Source organism: Pollicipes pollicipes, unplaced genomic scaffold (genome assembly GCF_011947565.3).
Source record: "Pollicipes pollicipes isolate AB1234 unplaced genomic scaffold, Ppol_2.1 Scaffold_5724;HRSCAF=6776_pilon_pilon_pilon, whole genome shotgun sequence".
In the NCBI taxonomy this organism is placed as follows: domain Eukaryota; kingdom Metazoa; phylum Arthropoda; class Thecostraca; order Pollicipedomorpha; family Pollicipedidae; genus Pollicipes; species Pollicipes pollicipes.
This window is the reverse complement of record NW_023596746.1, coordinates 28,028,829-28,046,836: the sequence shown is the minus strand read 5'-3', so window position 1 is coordinate 28,046,836 and position 18,008 is coordinate 28,028,829. Positions and strand designations below refer to the sequence as shown.

Genomic DNA, 18,008 nt, shown 5'->3' with positions numbered 1-18,008 from the left:
CCGGAGGCGGTCCTAGGTAAACAAACAGTTTTAAAAGGAGTACGCATTCACCGGCCAACATCCCGAAACGTCGGGCTGGGACCATCTGTCAGAGACTGAACCACCCTATCATTGCACATTATGCATAACCCTGGAAAAAGCCGTGAAATATCTGAATGACCATGAAGAAGTGAAGTCATTGTAAGATGTTTTAGGCATTCAAAGAATAGTCCCCATCAATGGGGGTGTGGTTTTGCCAAGAAGTTTTGTTTTGGGGGAGTTGGTTGGGCTGGTCTGGGGAAATTGCATAATGTGTCCCCAAATGAACCCTGGAAAAAGTTTCTCCCCTTTCCCTGCTTTCATCTCAAAATTGGAGTGCCTAAAGGCCACCAATTGGACAGGGAATTACATCCCTACCAGAAGTCATCTGATACATCCAGTCATTACCCATGGAACCACTTGCCATCCACTCATGCTATTATGAACAAGCTTGCAAAAGGCCCAAGTGCTGCACTGCAGCTGGAAAGCCATTGTGCTCTGATGCTTGAGTACATGTCATTCTTCCAGTTCCTGGTAGATGGTAAGACTAGGTGGTAGATGGGATGCTAAGGCTGCTGATAGCATGGGTTTAGGAACAATGGGATGGGGAGCCACATCCCCCAATTTTTGAATGCTTAACATTACCCATAGGGCAATGCTCTCTTAAGAGAAGTGAGCTTAAAGATTGCCATTTCCTCTCCCCATACTTCATGAGTCATTCACTTTATGGCAAATAAGGGAGAAAAGGTAACTGTTTGATATTTTTCAGCTGCTTTCACACACAGAACTTGGGTTTATCACTAGTTCCAAGGCTTTGCATTCAGCTTTGATTTTGCTGAGTAGTGCCTATGCTGTGATTGTCTCATGTGCCTTTGGGCCTTTCCATTGATCATGCACCAGTGGCTTTGGGTCTTTCAGGTCAGCCTCTGTACTCAGTATCACTGATGAGGAAAGGAAGGTGGTCTGTCTTTGCCTCCCTGGTGATAATGATTATCTTGTTTTGTTATTTTTCCCACAAATAACAGTCTGCACCCATAGATAGCAGGCAGGAGACATGCACCCAGAGATACAGGCAGGAAACAAACTAACCTTGACTTTCTTTGGCTTTGTAAGGATATAGCTGTGCCAGTGACATGTGTTTCAGCAATCAGTGATTTTTCATGGCTGGCTTTTGCTTTTGCTTGCAGCTCCCACATGCTGCATCACGTGCATAGCTGATAACAAAACCAGGCAGTGATTCTCAAGGGCAAATAGCACATTTACAATGACCAATTGATGGCAGTAAGAGAAATGCCTGCCTGAAATGTTGTGTACCTTCTAACTCACAATATAAGGGTATCTTCAAAAATGTTTTGTCATTGACCATCTTCAATCACCCTTATAGCTCAAAGTTACTTAATGGAGCAGGATGATATTTGTTCACCTGCTTGAGCCATATTCTTTGAAAATAGCCAGATTGTTTTCAAGCACAAGCATATACCTGTTAACCAATTTTGGGATCCAATGCAGCTCATGACTCACAGCCATTCCATTTTTCAGCTTATTTTGGACACTGCTTCCATTAAATAACTTTGTTCATAATTCAGGCAGTGTGCCGCAGGGTGCTGGTAGTGTAGTGGTTAACGGTGTGCCGCAGGGTGCCGGTAGTGTAGTGGTTAACGGGTGTGTGTTAACCACTGCGCGTCTGGGAAACCAGGGGTACAGGGTTCGATTCCCCGCGGCGCCCGCCCTTCCTGCCGCGGCGAGAGGCAGGCGACGCCATATAGCCTCAGCAGCTGAGTGCGTCGTAAAGCCCCAACGACATGACATAACATATTATTACCATTTAACTTGGTTTGCACACTGCCCGCAGATCACCAGGTCTTCTCGCCAGAACTGTAAGGTCATATGATCCATTATCAAAGGATAAAACATATGGGATTTTTAGCTGTAATGGAGTTGGCACTCTGTCGTGACATCAGTCTTGGGACCTGCCAGGAGCCCAGGCAGAAGTAATTGTCCTCATCTTCCACTCTCGGTTCTTGCAGGGTGCTATATGCTGGTCCCAAGGTTTAAATGAGTACCTTTCAGCCATCCTGCATGCGAAGGTGGTGGGGTCGAGGGAGGTCTGATAGAAATTGCTCAGCCTTAAAGTGATGGACCCTGCACTAGCACACATGCAAAATAAAGTTAAGATGTGGAATGCACCAAACATGTGTGGTGCAATTACTTCCTGGGCATCTTTAATGACAAGACAGCTTTGAATTTGCTGCATGCCTTGTGCTCATGTCAAGTGCCTGTCACCAACAGAGGTGTTAATGCTTCATGTAGAATGCTGTTGCATGGTCCATTGATGGCCAAACTGTTCCCCTCAGTGGTGGGGCTTGCATCCCAATGAGAGACTTCAAAGCACTGCATAGTTAATAGCACCCACTATTTTCAGACCAGCATGTCTCCCCCAAAGCTGCTGGCCTGTCATGCCTGCTCGAGAGGTTACATGTCCAAAGGTGAGCATTGCCACATGCCCTTGCCACAAGCCCTTGCCACAAGAGCTATGGTTGTGGATATGCATCCTTGTGTGTAGTTTGTGTTTGGTGCAGATAGTGCGCTCTCAGTATAGCTGGACTCCTCAGCTGGGTGGTGTGCTCTACCTCTTGCACATGTCCGAGTGCCGTGCCTCGCCCCCGGCAGTGACGGCCCAGAACAAGAAGCGGTGTCCGGCGCTACTCGACTGCGGCCACAGCGTCTGCGAGGGGTGCGTGCGCAGCGCGGCCAGCAAGGGCCCGCTGCTGGCCTGCCCGCAGTGTCAGCAGGTGGGCACGCTCGGCGCCCGGTCTGCGCGCGCGCCAGACGCGCTCCAGTGGGAGAGCGCTGCTGCTGCTCGCCCTGGGCTGATGTCGTGCAGGCGTCTGGCTGTCCGGGTTTGTTTGCTCTCCATGTGCGATATGTGACTGTGGGGTTCTAGGTAGTTCACATAATTAGTTGCATGACATAGTTGAAATTAGGATGATAATCAGAGTAGGTTTCTTTTACAAATGCTTTTTTCTATTTTTTGGAAGGTGCAATTCATTGATGTGTTATTGAATGAAAGCTGGGACGGATGCTACCTACAACACCCCCAACCAGACCGTGACTCACGATGGCAATAGGCCTTCATGGTGGTAACGAGGTTTATTGCTCCCAGTTAACAGTTGTGGAGGACAAGAAGCTGCCATCAGACGCCTTCATCAATGGCTGTCTCGTTATCAACATGAGACCACCGCTTAATGAGTAAGTAATCGCTGCCATCGAGTCGAGTCGGGGTTAGTCTATGACGTAATGAGACTGTGAGGTGATTATATTATCACGAGGACAAACTGACGGCCATTGCACCGCCTTGCCGACCGTAACGACCAGAGCACTGGTAAGTGCGCTTCAGTCGCCTCTGTCGCCATGGCGACCGACGACCAACGGCGGCGGGACCAGTGTAACGCAGACTTCATTGGCAGGGACACTGTCGGCTTCGTCACGCAGAGGAAGCCACGGCGCGTGTCGGAGAAGGCGCTGAACTCGGCGGTGTCCGAGAAAGGTAAGAGGCCGGCGACTCCGACCAGCCCCCGGACGCGCCGGGCAAACTTCCTACACTGCAAATTGCGATGTTTTTGGAGCTATTTTCAAAACTTGACATGTTGTAGCCCAAATATATAATTATGATTCGCCCTTGGGTCTTGGGGTATTGTATTTGATTGCACAGGTTTCATGTACATATTTCAATTTGTGGTATTTTTGTTTAGTTATGTTTAGTTTTTGGTCCACCTGACCACAGATATTGGGCAAGACGATTGTTGACTTATTCAACCAGCACTTTATTGACTTCTCGTAAATCCTTTTAAGATATTTCAACAAAACATGGGGTGGCGGGGTCAAATAGCACCACATACGCCGACACCGCGGAGGGACAGCAGATGTGCTCGCTATTCGCAGATAAATGCGAAGAGTGCAATGTGAACCACGGTTCACTGACCTGCCCGAAATGCGAAGACTGTCGATTTTGTCAGAGCTGCTTCAACAAAGTGAGTGCAAGCGGCATGGAAACCTGTTGGAAGCGCCGAGGGAAAGTGAGTGGCTCGCTAAACCATCTCTGGTTCAACCACTTCTGGCTCATTTTTGAATTGTTTTTAGACGAATTATTTGTCGTAAGGAGCGGCCTTGTGCATGGTCCGATGTATGCATTCGTTCTGAATCATAATTGACGCTGAAAATGAGTCATCAGCTGGCAGCCATCGGCTCTGCGCTCAGGTACACCAGGGGTCGAGGCTCCTGTCGCGTCACGTTCCGCGCGCGGCCACACCGGCGGCGGCCGGCTCTGGCGACGGTGGCGCCGCGGCGGCCGACCAGTACTGCCCTCTACACGAACGCCGCCCGCTCGAGTACTACTGCACGGATGACGACGTGGCCGTGTGTTCGCACTGCTCCATCTCTGGCGAGCACAAGGGTCACACCGTCGAGACCGTCAGCGAGCGGGTGCGTGGCTCGCCCTCTTCCGGCGCCAAACGCCCGTTCCCATCGGGAGGAACGTGCAGATGTGTGCGTCTGCGCTGTGGCGTTGGTCGTACTCGCGCATGTGACCCGCGATGCTCTGCTGTGGGAAGCGCGGAATGACGCGCATCCGTTTTGCAGTGTGTGGTAGATTTCTGATTGCTCCCAAGTCCCCTCTGCTTGCATAGTTGCCTCGATGGGTTTCGTGCCGGCGCCGTGGCGTGCGCACGTGGTTGAGTGGGCGAGTTATTGGCGCGTTAAGCCTGGTCACTGGTGCCTCGCGTGCTCGGGTCAGACGGCGGGTGGCCCGCTGCGCGTGCGGTCGGGTCTGCCGCGACCCGCGCCGCCCCGGTCGCTGACGGCCGTCTCGCCCGCCGCCAGAACGCCCGACGCCGGCCGGAGCTGCTGCAGGCGACGGAGCGGGCACGCAACACCTACCTGCGCCTGCGCATGGCCGCTCAGGTGAGTCCCGCCCGGCCGGGCGGGCGGACGGGCGGCGCCGGTCGGCGGGCCGGTTGCTGACGGGGGCGCCGGGGTCGGGTGCGGTCTGGCCTCCCTGGGCGGGCCGCAGGTCGCGCTGGCAGCTGACCGACTCTGGCACCTCACGGGTCGCCCGCTGGCGTCGAAGTTGGCCGGCGTTGGACAACGCGCTCAGCTTGACGGCTTACCAGCGGCTTGGAGTGACGGACAAAGCTCGGTCTGACCGACCTGTCCGTGACGCGGTATTGAACCAGCTCGCGGCGGCTGATTTGTAATGAGCCATTTGCGATCACCAGTGGCCTGTATGCTACGACCTCGTCATTTGACATTGGCTGCCATTTACGCATGCCTCCTGTGCTCAAAATGCACCAAGGGAGCGCGTTTGGGCGCGGAATCGCCAAGTCGTTACACCCTTACAATGGCACCGTTAAGCTTCATCTGAATGCCAAACAGCATCTATGAATAGAACCGTGCAGGAGGAAATGCTGAGGAATGTTCTGTTGGCATAGCGGCTAACGTTAGACGGTTCTGACGTTCGAGCAGTGATGAACTGATCTTCCCTACGGCCCCATCTTTTGTCTGGGTGCTGCAGTACACACTCAAATTGTATTTTGGAGCCGAGACGGAATGCATAACCCATTACCGCACAATGCGCTGGTCGCACAGTGCGCTGGGCTACAGCGGGAGCAAACCAGGCGACTGGGTCGGGAATAATATATATATTTCTGATAATGCAGATTTTGTGGTGTATTCTAAACTAACGTCAGCAACAATTCCTCTCACCAGGCAGTGTCTGGAAATATTTGATCTAACCAGCATAGGCTATCTTTCCTTCCGAAGTCTTTCAACTTCCCGTTGAAATGCGGCGTTTGGACCGCGCCGCTCAGCGTCGGCTCTCAGACTACCCCCAGTGGCACGCTGACAAACAGACCCGCTCGGTGCGTCAGGTTGGGACGCTGCACTCTCACCTCACGCGCAGCACTTTTCACAGACCCGGTAACAGAACGGTCAAGGTATCACGCGAATGTTTGTGGCACATGGGGCGTCCCGCCTCTCGCGGCGGGTAGCGAATCAGTGTCTGCGCGCCCTCTCACTAGATGGCGGTGCGATCACCAGGGCGCGTACTGCGTCAGCTCTTTCTTGACGGGGCCGATGCGACGGCTGTTCGTTATGCTTGGACTTGCGCTCGAGCGCCTTCAGCTTCAGGTAGAGCGCCTGGTCGCGCTCAGTGAACCAGGGCGGGAAGTCGTGCGTCTCCAGGAACTTGATGGCCTTCAGCTGGCGGCCCTGGTTCCAGCTCCCGCAGGAACTTCTCCTGCAATAGGACAACGCGGTCAGCGGCTGCGGCGGCTCGTCTGTCGCCGCGAGCGCCCGCCGGCCTGACGTAATCGACCTGGGTCAGTGCGGCAACCCGGGACCGTTAGCTCTTGTAACCGGCGTGGTGGTCACGCCGCCAGTGCGCGTCCCCCCCCCCCTTCTCCGCCGGCGGGGGGGAGGGAGGGGGGAGTGGCCGCCAGACCAGGACCGCCGGCGCCGGCCGGTCGCCCACCCCGGATGGGCTGCTTAGCCCGCTGGTTAGCGCCCGACCACGCAGCCGGGCTCGAATCAGACCCGCGGCACCGGCGATTGAGTGCGAAGGCCGTATGGAGATTGTGCGCCCGTGTGCCGCACGGGCCAGGCCGCGAACGGCGGGCGGTCGCGGCGCGGCCCGTGCAGACGGTCTGCAGCCGCTGCCGGCCGGATGAAAGCGACGCTGATTGGCGCCGCGCGCCCATCTTCCGCCGCTGTTCACGGATGGGATGGCTGCAGCCGGCGAGAGGTCGACAAAGGGCCGGTGCCGCTGCGCCGCGAGCGCGTGTGAGCGGCGGCGGCCGGCCGGACCCCGCGGACGAGGCGGCCATGCTCGGTACCGCCGGGGCCGCGCGAGGCGTCGGGGTCGGCGCTCTATTGAGCCCGGCGCCGGTGAGGTAACGTCCGCCGACGCCGGCGGGGGCGAGCCGCCGTCGTGCGCGCCGTGCCGGCACCGCCATTGTGGCCGGCCCCGGCCGGTGGTGTCGGCAGGCGCCGGGCGGACGGTCCGGTGGGCCGCGCGCGGCGCCTTTCAGAGCCGTCCGGCCGCTCCGCGCGCCGTCGAATTGGATCGGCTGGCGGCGTCGGCGGATGGTGCGGACGCCGCGCCGGCCGCCAGCCGCCGGCCCGCTTCCGCCTGTGTCGGCCACCGCCGGCCAAGGCCGCGCCGCGCTTGTGGCGCCGACACGGCCAGCGGAGCCGGTGCGCCAGCGAGACGCGAAAGACAGCGGGTGTCGCGGCGTCCCCACTGCGCTTAACGCGCTCTTCGCGCCGGACTCTCTGCTCACTATAGGCATGTCATCACTGGTCAGGAGCCAGTTCGCGAAGGGATTTATGGCTTTTCATTCGCCCCGATTTTTTGCTGCCCTTTTGTGACTAGACCTGAAGGGTTGACTAGAACCTATTGATGGTGCGGCTTCCAGTTTATTTCAGCTGACCCCACAGTGAATGTGGTGTCGAGAAGTAGACGAATCACTGTCACTGAAAAGCCACAAGTCAGCTCATGGACATGCTTCAGGCGATCACCTGATGAAGCATCCGCCCTGTCCGGATGCGTGGTCCGTGCTGTCGGCGTCCCTGAACGGGCCCGGTGGCGCGCGGTGCCCCTCCCCGCAGCGGCTCCCGACAGGCTGCCGGTGGCGTCGCCGGTGACGTCGGCGGCCCGGCCGAGGGCCGGCGCTGCGCGGCGACAGCCCGCTCCCTCCCGGACACAGTCGGCCTGCTGAATCACGCCCGGCACGGGGGACCTTCTACCACGCCCGCCGGCGCGCCGGTCATCCGATGCGAGCTTGCACAACGGCGGCGACGTGAACGTGTCAGCGATGCCGTGTCATTGGGCCAGACGGGCAGCTGATGGCCGCGCCATTTATGCCAGGTGGTGCACGATTTACGCCATCGGCATGCTTGGCGCTGAGACCTGATCGGCACGGGGGGGAGGGAGGGGGGGGGGGGGGGGGGGCAGTACCAGCGGACTACCGTGTTAGAGACACCTGTGCTGCCAGCTACGCAAGCTTATGTGGGGGTACATGACGGGTTATGCCACGAGCATTTGGCGTATTGATGGGAATCAGGGTGGAATGCCGCGCAGTGATCGGCAGCTGTTTCGAAAGCTTTCGTTAAGCTCATGTGGACCAACTCGCCGTTGGAGAGGGATAAGACAGGCATGTGTGATGGATTGCTTTGGTCTTTGGACAACCAGTCTAAATCCGTGTCTAACTCATCGAGCGGCGTTGTCTGTCTGGTTCGTATCCGTCTATGGGCGCGCGTGCGCACCAATCGGTGACGAAGTGACGGTTCGACGACGACGCATGACTATCCCCTCCGCCCTGTTGGGAGATGTGCATTATTGTGTTTCAGAGCGTACCCCCGGAATTTACACACACAGCCGAACAGTTATGTGCCCCTCAGACCCAAATCACCATCGCTACCAGGGCGCCCCGATCCCGTACGCACCTTCCTGTAGGTGCGCTCCTGGTGCCGCTGGTAGATGTACCAGTCGACGATGGGGCCCTTGAAGTCCTCGGGGAACGTCTTCTCGGGCGGCGCCGGCAGCAGCGACAGCGCCTCGTTGGTCACGTACAGCTGCACGGCGTTGTTGCAGTCCACGTTGAACCACCAGTCGCAGATGAACGTCACCTGGCTGAACACGGTGCCGTTCGGGCACAGGAACGAGTGCTTGTGGCCGTCCTGGTCGCAGTAGTGCCACACCTGGAACGGCGAGGGGTGCGGTCACGCGCCGACAACCGGGGTCGTAAGGTCACGTCCGGGAGGGAGTGGGCTGGACAGGGGGTGGGGGAGTGGGTTGGGGGGGGGGGGGGGCGAGGGGACGCGGGCGGCGTTCGGAGCCGGCCGCCGGGAGAGATACGATACTGCCGTCGCCACAAACGCGGTGCTCGGGAGAGATGCGGTCTCGCCGTCTCCGCTGCGCTCCGTCACGCCGTGCTGGCGCCACGGGGGTGGGGCGCTGCCGCCGTGCTGGGAGACGATGGGACGGCCGCTCGCCGTCTCGGACGCGTCCCCCGCCGCCCGTGCGTCATCATCCGCCGCCGGCGTCAGTGTTGGTCAGCGTCAGGTGGCCGCGCCCCGCTCGGATCAGCAGCGCCGTGACCCGCCGGCCCGGTCGGATCAGCGGCTGTGGGAGCGGCAGGCCCGCGGTCAAGACGGCAACCCGCCGGACGGGCCGCGGCGCGGAGTGGCTTCGCTCGCCCTGGCGCGCGCCCCGGCGGGCGCGCCGGCCGCGCACCGGCGCCACCGGCCGCTGCGCGGGGCCGCAGCCGTTCGCGGCTCGGGTTCAGACTCGCCAGCCGGGCGCAGCTCGCCGGCGACGCGGCGGAACGGAGGCGGGCGCCGCCGGCCGCTGTCGGGGTGTCGGGAACGGCGCGGTTACGCAGCCGGAAAGGGAGCGGCGATACCGTGGGGAGCCACCTCCCCGCCCCACCCGCTGGACCCCCATGGGCGCCGGCCGAGCCGAACGGTGGGCGCCGCGAAGGCTGCCGAGGCGCCGCCGTCCGGCGACGCGTAAAACACGGAAAGGAGAGCGCTTCGTGCTGCGACAGCGTCGGGATAAACATTCAAGCTGGCCGCCGGGGCCCGACGGAATCGATCAGCGCTGCTGAGGGCAATGCTGATGCGGCGGTGGTGGAGTCAGGTTCCGGAGTGGCGCTCACTTCGCGGTGCGAACAGAAAAAACACTCGTGGCGGCGAGTGGCGGCCGCGTAAACAGCTGAAGAGCGGTGCTCGTGTGGGGTCCTTGGGCTCGAGTGGAATGCGATCGACCGCCGTGAGAAGCGGCTCGACGCGTCGCGCACGCAGAAACCGCGCCGCGAATTTCTGCGCCGGCGAGGTCAGTGGGCGCGGAATCCGGGCGCTGGAGGCCGCCGGCCAGAGGGCGGTCTCCGGGTTGCTGGAGAGGGAGGGAGGGCGGCGCCTTGAACGCATCGCGGAGCGGACGGCTTGCCATCGGCGGGCGTGCGCTATCTGAGACCCGTTACGCCACGGCAGGTTCAGTGCGTAATCCGTGCCTGTTCGGCGTGATCTCAGCGGGTCGCGCGGTGCGCAGCCTTGGATTAGCCCGGCCCGTGCAAGCGAGACCGCCGGCGGCGGCAGAAGCGCGCCGCGAGGCCGTGCGCCCGCGCCGTGTCGTCCCACGATTGTCGCGGGGGGAGGGATGTGAACCGGGGCTGGTTGGCCGCCAGCCGCCGCGCCACCCTGACGTCCGGCCGCCCGCCGTCCGCGTCGGCGTGGCCGCCTCGCCCGCGGTCCGGTGCCCTTCGTGGTCTCGCATGTCTCCTCCGCTGCGACGGCGCTGACCGCTCGCGTGTCGCGCGCTCCGGCGCCGCCTCCGTCCGCCCCGAGGGTGCCGGGCGACCGGGGCCGGCGGTCGCCGTGGTCGCCACGGCCGGCAGACCGTCCCGGCACGGCTGGTCGCCTCGGGCTCGGTGGCTGGCCGCGGCGACAGTCCGCCCCGGTCGGTGGTGGCCGGTGGTGGGCCCCGGCCCGAGGGCGGCGACGCGCACCGCCACCCGCGGCCTCGGCCGGCGCCGGGGTGGGCCATCAGGGGCCATCAGACGGTGTGAGCGGCGCGGGCACGGGTTCAAGAGCGCCGCGACACCCCGGCCGAGCCGCATTGTTGTCGGCCGACGCTGATGAGGCCGGGCGCGCGCTTCAAGGTCCGGCCGGCGCGCGCTGGTCGCTCATGTCGCCCCCGTTATCGATGAGCGTCGAGATCGCGCATGCTTTTGCTCCGGCGGCGGCCCGAGCCGGTGGCGGGAGACTTTTTTTCTGGCTGCGGCCGAGCGCTGCCGACTGCTGTCCTCACGGATTTGGCGCCGATTGAGCAGGGTCGGTTTTGATGTACGGCCCCGCGTCTATTGATACAACAGGATATTAACTAGCGGCGAGGTGTCAACATCATGGCGTGGCGTGATGGATGACGCTTTGTGTTCCGTATAAGTAATCTGGTGATCTCGCCGAAGGTAGCGCCGCGCGCCCGCGCCCCGCTTCGGTTTCGTCCCGCGTGCGCCGTGGGATTGAGCTCTGTTACCAGGTGGCCTTACCCGCCATGGATCACGATAATAGCTTTACGGCACCGGCAATCGCACATTGAAGGACGAGCAGCGTACGCCGGCTCGTTCGCTGCTCTCGACGGACACGGCCGATTCGGCAATATGAGTTATCCGAACTTACGAGCCACGCCGGCTGGTAACCGCAATTCACGTCGTGCGCAAATGGTTTATGGTTGTTCCAGTCGCGGCGGCAATCGATTACGGGCCGAAATGACACCGTTCGCGGCCGGTAATGCGACAGGCTAATGACGTGACTGACGGATGCCCTCGCTGGCGCCCGCGGCTGGCCAGCGCCCGCCCCGTGGGAGACCGGCGCCCGGTTCGTCGCACAAGAGGGGGCTGCTCGCGCCGCGGGCCGCGCGAGCTGGGCTAGAAAGCCCGGCTCGCCGGCGGGGAGGGACGCTGGGAATCATAAGTGCCGATCGGCGCCGCTTGAGATTCCACGGGCCTCACCGCCTGGCTGGAGCCGACATTAAAAATCAATTCAAAAAGTGATCGGGCGGCAGGCGCTGGGCACCGCGAGGGGGCGTGCGCACCCTACCGTTTCCACGTGCCGGTGACCGTGGACCCCGAGTGAAGTCCACGGCCACCGCGCCTGTCACACGAGGCCTGTAAGCCTGGCGCTGAAGGATGCTCCAGGTGGAATTATGTCACATACGTGTCTGATGATAGCGTTCGTGCTGATGATATTAGGCGGTATCACGACGGTCGTTATGGGACCCATCACGGTGCCCGTGCTCGCGGAAGCACCTCACCATGGCGGCGAGCCGTGGGCGCCGGAACGGGTGCGGCCTCCTGTGCCGGCTGTCAGCGGCGGTGCGCGGCGGCCGTCGCGTCGTGCTGTCATCTGCAGCTGCGCAGACGCCACCGGCGGGCGGCGGCGTGTGTCGACGAGTGGACGACGGACGCGGCGCCAGCTTGGCTCGTGCTGACCGTGCGCCGGCGGTGCGCCACCGGCGGCGGCGGCTAGCGCCGGGGTGGAGCTCGACGCGCACGCCGCCGCCCGGCGGTGCTCAAGGCGGCTGAGGAGGACGCCTGGCTGGTGCAGCACGCGGGCTCTGCTGAACAGTGCCGCTGGTATGCGGCCCCCTGGGATCTGTGTACGCGGAGAGCTGGGTGCTGACGACGAAACGATTATCGCCCCGCGCTGGCGGGCTCGTGCGCCACCGGTCAGCCCGTCGGCATTTCGCTTCCCGGCACTGAGCCCCGAGTCGCATCGCCGAGGCCTGCGTCGCATCGCGACTCGGCACGGCACGCCGCGCGGGGGAGGCGGGCGCCGATCGCGGGCACCGGCGCCGGCGCCGCCCTGCGGGGGAGGATGCGACCCCGGCCGGCGCCAGAGCCGCGGCCTCTGACGCAAGGCGAGATAAGTGGGACGCTCGTGCCGGCTGCGGCCCGGCCGGCCGGCGGTCGCGTGCGGCGCGGCCGGGGCGCGGGCCGGCGCGCGCGCCAGGTGTCGCCGCGTGGGCGGCGGTGTCGGGTGTCCCCGCTCCGGGCCCGACCTGGCGGCGACCGAGCTCGTTTGCATGTGAATGCGCGATCGGAGGCGGCTGGTGTGCGGCGATAAACGCCGCTGCGGCGGCCGAGCGGCGCGAACAGTTCGCTCCCGGGGGTGGATGGATGGGTGGCGCGGTCTCTCAGAAGCACCCCGACTTGCAACACCTTTTTCACAACCGGAGCGGTCAGCTGCGGGCCGGCCAGCCGGTCGCGGAATGGCCGTTTCGAAAGTGTGCGGCGGACCGATGCGCCCGCCCTTCAGCATTGACCGGGCCATTAAGCGTGGGTTTCGATTGGGCCCAATCTGTCACGACGCTGACGGCTCCCGACTGGAGCGCTCAGCCGCGCCGAAAGGTCGGAAAACAGCCGTCCGGGGCAGTCGCATGACGAGCGAGTGAAGGCGACGCTCCATTAGTGGCCGCGCCTTTCATCACGGCTGCTCGGACGCCTGCCCTCGCGAAGGCCGCGTCGGTCGATCTCGGCGTGTGCTCCTGCCGACCCGCCACTCTCTGCGAGAGATCAGCGTCCGGCCGACGCCGGTCAGCGGAGGTCGCCTCCCCCCGCGGCGCCAGATGCGCCGCTTGTCGTTACAGGTGCGCTGTCGCTCGCCGCCCGCGCGCCGCGCCGAGAGGACCGCCGCCCACGCGGCGGCTGGGGCGCCGGCAGCGACGGCTGTCGACTCCGCCTTCCATTACCGCGGACAGGCGGGACGGTGACGGCCGACGGGACGAGCCCGCGGGCGCGCGCTTCGGACCGAACTGAGAAGGTGTCAGGAGTAAGTGGCACTGGCAGGGGTCTGGCGGAGGGCCGGCCATTGCTTAGCACCGCTGGCCGGCCGTCTGGGACGCCCCCGCCGCTCCCTCCGCCGGCGTCCAGTCCCCGGCCCGGCCCGCCCGGCCGCGCGCCCGAACAGCCGGGCGCGGCCAGCGCCGACCCCGACCCGGCGCCCCCACCGGCGATGGTATCGTCCGCTGTGCGCGCCGCCCGCCCGGGCATCACGAAAGTGACCCGGCGACCCGACGGCGCGCGCCGCGCGCCCCGTCCAGCGGTAAAGCGGCCGCCGCCGGCCGCGCTTGCCCGGCGCGGCTAATGCTGGATAGATTGCCGCCGGTGGGAATCACTTAGTGCGGCTTGGAGGCGCCGGAATCATTCAAATGATGGGCTTGCGCCGGCCGCGATCGACGCGTCGCAAGCGTCGCAAGCGCGGCCGTGACGGGCTGAGGCAAGCCGGCGCCCTGGTGACGTAACGCGTCCCGCGGCCGCCACGGCGCGCCCTGCGTGCGTCGGAATGGTAGAAAGCACGCCGTTTATTGATTGGACGTTCACGCAACCGGAATTAAAGTAAACGTCGCCGGCGCCGGGCGGCACGCCGCGCGCGCTGACGGAACGCGGCGCGGCGGCGGCGAATGCGGCGCCGTGTCATTGTGTCGGTGGCCGGCGACGTCGCGGCGCACCGCGGCGGCACGAAAGCGGCGCCCGGGCCGGCGCTGTCACACGTTTGTCAATACTGCGGGCGGCTGGAGCTCGAAGGAGGGGAGGGGGGGGGGGGGGGCAGGAGTGCAGGAGCGGGCTGGCCGGCGTCATGCAGTGCCCGGTTTCACCGGCGGCATGCGAGAGCCAGAGGTCATCGGTCAGGTGACGGTGCCGGTGTCTGTCCGGACGGGCCATTTGTAACCGCAGCCGCCGCAGCGGCCGTGAAACAGACCGAGGCGCGCCCTTCACGGCAGCGTGGACAGGCCCGGAAGAGCGTGACGTCTTTGCGGGGGGGCGGTGCGGCGGTGCGGGTCTAGGCGTCTGGTGGGGAGGGTGGGGGGGGGGCGATCTGGCGGTGGGGGGATGTTTTGCACGGGGTCCGGAGGAGCCGTCGCCGGGGTGTGCGTGGGAGGCGTCTCCACAAGCGCCTGGAATGCTGCATTATGCCTATGGCCTTGCGTGTAAAGAATGAGCCTAAAATACCCTTTATCCTCCCCAATCTTTCTCGGTACACCAGTCGTTAATCGGTGGAGCTACACATCTCGGCCAGATAGAGGTGATTATTCCATTGTAGTTTGGATTTCGTCCCCCGCTATCAATCAAACCGAGCACATATGGCCTGTATTTGACTAAGGTAAATTACGTCATTTCCTTCGCCAAGGTCGGTGGTCCCATGCGCCTCCAGCGAAGGTTGTAAGTCAAACGATATTGAGTACCATACTATAGTTTCGGTAATTGAATTGGCCATGATCGAAACCTCAGGAACGCCAATTTCCTGCTCCCTGCCACGAGTTCTACCAGTTCCGCACGCCGCCGCGTGGAGGTTACCCGATTGCCCGACCGCCCGCCGCGAACGGGCGGCGCGGCGACGCGAGCCTGGGCTTGTCGCCTCGGCAGCTGACTGACCTGGCACTGGGCGGCCGTGTCGGCGTACATGCCCCAGTAGCGCTGCTGGCTGCACTGGAAGGTCGTCTCTGGGATGCTCTGGTAGATCGGATAGTCGACGCCCGGGAAGCCCTTGATGCCGGGCGACGGCTGTAGCGTGGGGTACTCTCTCCGAGATCAGGCTGTTGATCAGGTTGTCGTGGTAGACCTCGGAGAGGCCGGGATGACGCGCGGCCGCCTTCCGCACCGCCACCACCTTCAGGATCTTCTTCCGCGGCGTCGCCTCGCTCGGGGCGAGAAACTGCTTACGAACCAGCTTCTTGGCCATGATCTTGCGGCGTCGCTTGAGCCGCTGCACGCGGAAGGCGCGCTCGTCGGACGTGGTCGAGCCGTGGCGCGACGCCGCCTCCAGCGTGTTGGCCCGCTGACTCAACTCGTCGCTGTCGTCAGCGGCGGCGGGCCGCTGAGGCCGGAGGCGGCGCGCGCGCCGGCCGCCGCCGGCCCGCCCCCAGCCGGTTCGGACTGGCCTCCGTCTCGACCGGCGGCGGCGCCGCCGTCGTCGCGGCTTCGGTGTCGTTGCTGCGGCGCGCGCTCAGCCGCCGGCCGAAGACGGGCGTCAACTGGATGTGGTCGAAGAGCGCGGCCGGGTCGTCGTCGACGGCGTCATCGTCGTCGTCGGCGAGCGGCGGCGCGGCGGTGGTGGTGGCGGCCGCCGGCTTGGGCGCGTCGGCGCGCACCAGCTTGCGGCGCACCACCTTCCGGATGCGGCGCGGCACCTGCGGACGAGCGGCGGCATGAGTGGTGCGGGTGGCGGGCGGCGGCTCGGGGCCATGAGCCGGCACTCAGCGTGCAGAGCCTAAGCTCTGGGCTTGTGAGAGTTGACGCGATCGCTGCCGCCGCATAGCGCCTGCCGCGGTCCGGCGAACCGAGGCGGCTGACTGTTGCGAAATGTGGTCGAGCAAATAGTTCATGCGAGCATATATGGAATGTGTGGATTGTGCAGTTGTATGCTTACTCGATTGGGTCATGTGAAACACTGTTGTCGGGGTCAGTTGTGTGAATGGTTTTAAACATGCGAATGTCAATATCCTTGATCTCGTAACTACACACATAACCGTTGCTCCCGATGGGTCAATTTCCGTCCATTAGAACTTGCTGCTGCTGACGGGGGTGTTGCTGGTATCGGTGCTTGTCTGTGGTAAAAATAAATTATGGAATGAGTCAAGGGGCTATATTGAGACATTGTTCAGATAACCTGACGTAAAAAACAATATTGTGGGCTCGAGAAACAAGACGGGGCTTTGCAGAAACGGTAAGAAATTACGCCTATTGAGTTGTGCCTGTTCAAAAACAGCAGCGCTTCGTCTCCACGACTCCAGCCGTGACATATGTAAACACCAGCGCCGCGATGGGGCGCCCCGCCGAGCGATTGACGTTCGGACTCCACGGGTCTGCCTGCGCCTAACCTTGAAAACAACTCTGCGCTGTTTTGTGATGATCGAGTGAGATTTATTTGGCGGCCAAAAGACATCGCTTTTACGAATGCCACAAGCTCAGAGGGTGCTCTGTGCCGCCGCCATCCCGCCGGCCGTAAACGGGAGTGTGGACATGCTTGGGTCGTGCCTTGGACAGACAAAGGCGGACTCGGTGGTGTTTGACATCCCGCTAAAATCCGCCAGCATTTCGTGGAAGCTGTCGGCGCCGTGCCAACTTAAAGGCCCATTTTATGACTTGATGTCGCTCTCAGAAACCCCGCCAATCAGCGTGAGGCGTGCGACATTTCTGCTGGTAACGGTGTCATCGTCACCCCGTTTGTCCGCTTCGTCCGTATGATGACCGGCTCACCAGCCCGCCTGGTCATGCTGAGTGTCGACTCTCGCCGGCGTGGCGGCCAGCCGCGGCGCCTTACCTGGTAGAAATAGCTGTAGGATTGCGACTGTGGGGCGAGTGCTGCACCTTGATGAGTCGCGGGCGAGTTTGGTGATGGCAGCGGGCGCTGTAAATGCATAGCTCGCCGGCCGCTTCCTCCTCCTCCGAGTTGCCTGCAACACGAGCGGAGCGAGGTGGTGAGTCAGCGATGGGCCGCGCGCGCGCGCGGTGCACGGCGGTGGGCTTCGAGCGTGACCCGCTCTCCCCGGCCCGCATTCACTGGAGAGGTGCAGGAATCTGCGGGACGTCCGCGCGGACTCTGCGCTCGACATAATTGGGGGCCGGCGTCTGCCCCGAATTACACCTCCCCGTCGGGCTGCGCGCGGGCGCGCAGTCCGCTCGGCGGCGCGCGGTCCGCGAGTCCGCGCCGTTTTCCGGCAGTCTTGGCTGGCGGCTGCGGCGCCCGCGAAGACCGCCGCGGCCTTGCGGCGCCGGCTAATTTGTGAAGCGCTCCGGCAGAATTAGGCCATCGCGTCGGCTGTGACATTGAGCTGCGCGCAATCGCGATGAGCCGCGACTAACGGCGGCTAGCGGCTAACAGCGCTGCTGACCGGCGCCGCGGCCGCCGACGCCGGCCCGTTGCGCCAGAGCTCAATCAAGCCGATTGCTAAACGGATGCGCTCTAATTAATCACGGAGCCGCCGGGTTGCGAGCCGGCGGTGAGAGTGACCGGCCGGCCCGTCGCGGTCAGCCGCCGCGTGCCCGCGCAGATGACCCGCTCTGCCGGCGGCGCGCCGAGCCGGCTGTGTGTGTGTGTGTGTCGGCCAGCCGGCCGCGAGCCGACGCCCGCCGGCGCGGCGCGCAGGAACACGAGGCGTCCAGCGTGTCGGACGGCGCCTCGCCAGTCGGGGGCGTCGGCGGTGTCCGTGTCTCGTCGATCACAGCCCGGGCCCGAGGCGTCCGCCCGGGCGGCGGCGGCGGCGATTGATTCGGGGCGCCGGCGGCGACGCCGCGCCCCGCTCGCACCGACGCTGAATCCGTCACGCGCACACTCATGATGAAGAGGTCCGAAATTGTTTCCTTGGATCTGATTAATCGACGCGCGGGGCCGCGCTTGATTTGCACGCAACGTGATCGGGCGCCGCGCCGTGACGG

The 18,008-nt window shown here is 63.0% G+C and overlaps 1 protein-coding gene across 1 annotated transcript in view; it reads left to right on the top strand.

Moving 5' to 3' along the window:
- The first annotated feature begins 2,200 nt into the window (after positions 1–2,200).
- Positions 2,201–18,008, top strand: part of LOC119102901 (uncharacterized) — a 150,188-nt gene continuing 134,380 nt past the window's right edge. Inside the window, exons 1-7 of the mRNA XM_037226350.1 lie at positions 2,201–2,504; positions 2,689–2,810; positions 3,182–3,267; positions 3,486–3,565; positions 3,961–4,049; positions 4,276–4,500; positions 4,897–4,977. Of these exons, the coding sequence (XP_037082245.1) occupies positions 2,447–2,504; positions 2,689–2,810; positions 3,182–3,267; positions 3,486–3,565; positions 3,961–4,049; positions 4,276–4,500; positions 4,897–4,977 (741 nt within the window). The 5' untranslated portion in view covers positions 2,201–2,446. The remainder of the gene's footprint in view (positions 2,505–2,688; positions 2,811–3,181; positions 3,268–3,485; positions 3,566–3,960; positions 4,050–4,275; positions 4,501–4,896; positions 4,978–18,008) is intronic.